The sequence below is a fragment of the Octopus bimaculoides genome, chromosome 11 (assembly GCF_001194135.2).
Source record: "Octopus bimaculoides isolate UCB-OBI-ISO-001 chromosome 11, ASM119413v2, whole genome shotgun sequence".
In the NCBI taxonomy this organism is placed as follows: domain Eukaryota; kingdom Metazoa; phylum Mollusca; class Cephalopoda; order Octopoda; family Octopodidae; genus Octopus; species Octopus bimaculoides.
In genome coordinates this window covers 39204150-39210319 of record NC_068991.1, presented here as the reverse complement: position 1 = coordinate 39210319, position 6170 = coordinate 39204150, and the positions used below count along the sequence as shown (strand labels likewise).

Below are 6170 nucleotides of genomic sequence, written 5' to 3'. Positions count from 1 at the left end.
TATATTATAGGAAAGTGGGTTATACATCATTAGATGTATACCTGACTTTCCTATATAAAATTAGAAATTAAACGGAATGCTGAACTCCAGACTACCAACTTAAACAACATTTATTCAGGTGGTAAATATATACATCTTTAGCTCTTGTTTGTTGTTACAGCTTCTGTGTGTGTGAGCATTGTGTTTGGGACGTTTGGTATGTAGATGTAAGCGAGCTGTCGACCGTAAGTCCGAAAGATGGTGAGAGACAGCTAAACACGTCCATGCTCAATCACTGGCCAGCAAGAAAGAGACAGAATTAAACGGGAAAGCTTGCTTGTTGAATTCCACACATGCGTGAGACTACGCATGCGCACGGCGTTAGTACAATATCATGCATTTTGTAAGCAATAGGATACAAATCTCCAAGATGCAACTTCATGACATTTCTTATGGTAAGTGGAACAAGGGAATGTCTGAACAACTTAGCCAGAATAAATACCACAGTATTTTCATTTGATTACTCATTTATTTTCTCACTGAAGTGTCTGTCTTTCACAGATATACATTGACAAAAGAGATATATGCAAATACATAAGCACACACAATGGGCTTCTACATAGTTTCCTTGTACTAAATTTCACTAAGAAGGCATTGATCAATCTAAGGTTATAGTAGAATACATTACTTACCTAGTATACCAATCTGTGGGATTGAACCTAAAATAATGTGGTTGTAAAGCAAACCTCTTAACCACCAAGTCATGCCAGCTTCCATATTTGGCCTTCATTTATTAACCATTAACTTGGAAAAGAATCAACTCACATTTGCCAAATTAGCTCACATTAACAAAGATGGAGCTTTCATTGATGCTCCAGTTAACCAATGGAAACGTTTCAACAGGGCTATAGATTGAACTTTGGACAAGATTTTTCTCCGACACTTGTACTTATCTCCCATGATGGAGTTTATCTTAGATCTTTTCATATTAACTGGTTTTGAGAACTATTATCCTGGATAAGCTTTTGTACAGAGAAGGATTTGAACTTGAGACTGAGAACTAACACAACACTTATTAGTTTACAGCACAGTTTACTACTCCTTCTTTGAGTATACAGGATTTGAAGCCTCTTTCTGACCTCTCCTACCAACTGATCAGTTGATGTGAACAGTGATTAGCTGACTTACATGGGCACTCGTTTAAGGACTTCTCAAGTTTGTCACCATTTTTACTAGATTTTTTTTCTCTGATGATAGAAGGTGGGATTTAATCCTTTAGCATTTAAACCAGCCATATCTGGCCCAAACAGTCAACCTATTTCGTGTTCAAAATGGTTAGATTTGGCCTCTCACATCTACCCTACAATGTCATTCTAAAAATAAACAGTCACATCATCAAAATTTTGAAGCTATGAGATAATACATGATTAATTCAAAACAATCTTCATCATTATCATCATCATCATTGTTTAACATCTGTTTTCCATGCTGGCATAGATTGAATGGTTTGATAGGAGCTGACCAGGCTCCAATTGTCTGTTGTGGCATGATTTCTATGGCTGGATGCCCTTCTGAATGCGAAAAATTTATGTTCCCATGCTGGGAATTGAACCCGGGCCACCTGGGTGAAAGCCAGGAATCCTAACCACTAGACCACAATAAATAATCATTACATTTGACAAAATAATCTGAATACTAAAGAGTTAAACTCTAAGTTCCAAAGTAGATACCACTAGGTATCATACCCAATGCTGTGCTATTCTGCCAATCCATCACCTTGGACAAATGTGTATGCACATACCCCTCAGGCCCCACCTTGGGTCTGCCCCTGTGCAATCTTTCAGGCTCAGTTCATGTTAGATGTATTTAAAAACCAGAACACTTGGAGATACATAACGTGTTATATAAACCTGTCTGAAGTTGAGTGGGTAGAAGCCAGTCAGATGGATTTTACCTGTAATTCTGAAAGGCTTAACCTTGTCACATGCTATGCAATGTGATTCTATTTGGGGATTACATTAACCCTTTAGCAGTCAGATTATTCTCCCAAATGTAAAGCTTATTTATTCACATTGTTTTGAATTAATCCTGCATTATCTTGTAGTGTTGAGATTTCCATGATGTGATTGTTTATTTTCACAATGACATTGTAGGGTAGGTGTGAGAGGCTTGATCTGGTTGGTTTGAACATAAAATAGGTGGAATATTTGGGCCAGATATGGCCAGTTTGAATGCTAAAGGGTCAAAGGTGTGTGTTTGTAGAATACTGAACCAGTTACAATTCAATAAGCAGATACATAATAATTCAATGAGTTGGTTGTGGTAAATTCATTTATTTTACAGTCCAGTGAGAGATAAATATCATTTAATCCACACAATTGCAAAAAGCTACTAGTAGTTTCATGCTTTTAAGATACATTAAATTGGCAGATTATATAACATGCATCAGGCGTGGTCCCAGGAATTTTTCAAAGGGAGGGCACAAGGTCAAAAGGGAATACAATTCCAGGGGAAAAGGGCGTAATATCATTATTTAGAAGGTGCACTTCTTTTCTTGAGAGGGGGAACATACCCCTCAGGCCCCACCTTGGGTCCACCCCTGTGTATTGTATCTCCAAGCAATCTTTCAGGCTCAGTTCATGTTAGATGTATTTAAAAACCAGAACACTTGGAGATACATGGTACATTATATAAATCTGTTGACTTAATATATCCTAAAAGCATGAAACTATTAGAAGCTCTTTTGTAATTACATATATTAAATGATACACATATATTCCTTTTTAATATAGGTGCGAGGCCTGAAATTTTGGTGAAGGGGGCTAGTCGATTACATTGACCTTGAAAGGATGAAGGTCAAAGTTAACCTCATTGGAATTTGAGCTCAGGATATAAAGATAGACAAAACGCCACTAAACACTTTGTCCAGCATGCTAACAATTCTTCCAACTCACCTTGTGTGTATATATATATATTCATTTACATGTTTCAGTCATTTAACTGCAGCCATGCTGGAGTACCGCCTTTAGTCGAGCAAATCGACCCCAGAGCTTATTCTTTGTAAGCCTAGTACTTATTCTATCGGTCTCTTTTTGTTGAACCGCTAAGTTACAGGGACATAAACACACCAGCATCGGTTGTCAAGTGATGTTGAGGGGACAAACACATACACACACATATATATACATATACAACAGGCTTCTTCCAGTTTCTGTCTACCAAATACACTCACAATGCTTTGGTTGGCCCGAGGCTATAGTAGAAAACACTTGCCCAAAGTGCATTGCAGTGGTACTGAACATGAGACCATGTGGTTGGTAAGCAAGCTACTTACCACACAGTCACTCCTGCGCCTATATATTTATATATATCTTAGCATTTGATTTTATGTAAACCTATATATAAAAACAAACATTAAATTGAAGGATCACTCAATATCTTTCAGTAAAGATATTTATTTCATTTTTACATTGGACTGTCTGATGAAGGCTACATAAGCTGAATCTTTAGAAGAGCTGTTAGCTTCTTTCTTGTCAAAATGATGCGTGTGTGTGTGTGAGAGAGAGAGAAAGAGTGATTCATTTTTGTTCATTTGATTCCCTTTCCTGTTTGTTGCTTTTCTGTTTTTATTCTTTTACTCTTCAAATTTCCTTTTTATTTCTTATATTTCTTTGTCTCTTTTTCTTCTCACTCCTCCTCTGTCTACCTTCTGCCTGTAGGATTTTCTTTACTCTCCCTCTCTCTCCTTTTCTCTTTCCTCCTCCCTTTCTCCTTGTTAATATTCAACAAGCATAGGCCCCTTTTTATGTCTCCATTCCCTTCATTTTCTTTTTCTTTTTTGATCCTTATTTTTAACTCCCTGTTAAGGTTTACATTCATTTTCTGTTATTTAGTTTTGATTAAAACCCAAATCAATCCTGATTGAGCAGACTAATGATTGTTGTGCCTGCCATGACAATCCCATCCTTTTTATTGTAGTATATTTAATACTACATTCTCCATTTCTAAAGTAGGAGTACGATTTGACTGAGATTTAGCTGCTATTTCTAACAGTTGGAGTTACAGAAATGGTTATGTACCTTATCAACCATCATCATTTTACTTTCACTTTCTCTGATGGTATGGGTTGACCAAGTTGTCATGATCCAAGTCCTTGTTCACAGTTACTGCCCTTCTAGACAGGTCAGGACTGAGTCTTACTTATACATCCCTTTCTCTTCCTCTCCCTCTCTCTCTCTGCCAGGTAACCATGTACCTCCTCTATAGCAAGACACCTGTTTCTGCCTCTCTTTCTCTTTGTCACACTCTAACCTTTCATCACTTCTAATGTACCCTCCCCTCTCAAAATTCCTTGTCTTGCAAGTTACTTGGTGACCTTGCTGTGCTAGTGCCACGTAAAGAGCATCCAGTCCACATTGCGAAGGGGTTGGTATTTGGAAGGGCATCCAGCTGTAAAAACCATGCCAAAACTGACCTTGCCTGTGCTGGTGTCATGTAAAAAGCACTCAATTCACACTACAAAGTGATTGGTGTTATTAAGGGCATCCAGTTGTAAAAACCATGCCCAAAACAGACACAGTAGCCTGGCTGGCTCCTGTCAAACTATCCAACCCATGCCAGCATGGAAGACAGACATTAAATGATTACGATGATGACAATGATGACTTTCAACCTGGTTTCTACAGCTTGATACTCTTCCTGTCACCATTCACTTTACAGAGTGTACTGAGTGTATTTTATCATAGCTCTGTCATTAGAGAAGTTATCATGTTATCAATAAAACTAAAAATCCTATAATCTAAGTTCATACCCTGCTGTGTTTAACTTGGATTTTTCTTCCCTCTGGGTTTTAAACTAAGAAGTTAGCTCCACAATTTATAAAACAAATATCGCCAATAATCAGGGGAAGATTCAGTTGACCATAATTCCTCCTCACCAAATTTGTCACTGTGGGTACCTGCATTGCTGTGGAGTTAAGAAGTTGTCTTCACAATCTTGTTCTATATTTGACCTTATTGTTTGTTCCCTAGGGCAACTGTTTTCTCCTATGACCTTGAGTTAACTAAAAAAAACTTGTGGCTGAAATTGTGTGGGTGGAAGCTTGTGGCATAGGCTGTACCTGATTAGTCATAGCTTCTTGTTCTTTTGTACCAACAGTTTCAGGAACCTTGCAAACTTCATTGGCATATCCCTTTCCATCTCTAAACCCTGCAAACAAAAGCCTGTGCCAAAATAAAAAAGGAAAGCAATTTCTTCACTGTGAAGGGCTGTAACCCAAAATATCCAAAAAATGTTTCTAATATGTTGATTGTTTTAATGATTCTCGTTAACCGAAACCACCACTTGGTTCTTCAGTTTTTAGCAATTATCGAAGAAAATATAATTTATTTTCCTTATCTTTTGTTTTATTACCTTCCTTTTTGTAAATTTATTATTTAGTTTTTTTTTCTTTTCTTTTTTCCCCTATTTTGTTTCTTTCCGCTATTTTTTGAAAATTTGATTTCACTAAAGAATGTACGGATCCTATGAAGCTCTCAAAGTGAATGTTTTTGAAGATGTCCTTGCTGATTTAACTGGTGGACTGATAGAAAGCTACAAGCTTCATGGAGCCAATGCAAATGTTCCAGAAAACATCATTAATATTCTCTTTAAAGCTCTCGATAGATATTCGATTGTGGCTTGTGGCATAAACGTAAGTACATATGACAAAATTATATTTCCCAAGAAGGGATCATCATCATTGCCATCATCATCATCATCATCATTTAATATGTTTTCCATGCTGGCTTGGGTTGGACGGTTTGGCTGGAGTTGGTAAGGATGAAAGGCAAAATCAACTTACTTGGAATTTGGCACTCCGTCGCTTACAACGTTGAGGGTTCCGATCAGTGGAACAGCCTGCTCGTGAAGTTAACGTGCAAGTGGCTGAGCACTCCACAGACACATGTACCCTTAACGTAGTTCTCGGGGATATTCAGCCTGACACAGTGTGACAAGGCTGACCCTTTGAATAACAGGCACAACAGAAACAGGAAGTAAGAGTGAGAGAAAGTTGTGGTGAAAGAGTACAGCAAGGTTCGCCACCATCCCCTGCCGGAGCTTCGTGGAACTTTTGGTGTTTTTGCTCAATAAACACTCACAACGCCCGGTGTGGGAATCGAAACCGCGATCCTATGACCACGAGTCCGCTG

The 6170-nt window shown here is 38.0% G+C and overlaps 1 protein-coding gene across 7 annotated transcripts in view; it reads left to right on the top strand.

Moving 5' to 3' along the window:
• The window catches only part of LOC106880239 (calpain-A), a 62703-nt gene that overhangs the window by 16491 nt on the left and 40042 nt on the right, over positions 1-6170 (top strand). For all 7 annotated transcript variants that reach the window (XR_008265183.1, XR_008265187.1, XR_008265185.1 and 4 more), the window contains exon 4: positions 5491-5671. Coding sequence is in view for 1 of the 7 variants with exons in the window: in XM_014930105.2 (XP_014785591.1) it covers positions 5491-5671 (181 nt within the window). In the remaining 6 variants the exon portion in view is untranslated. The remainder of the gene's footprint in view (positions 1-5490; positions 5672-6170) is intronic.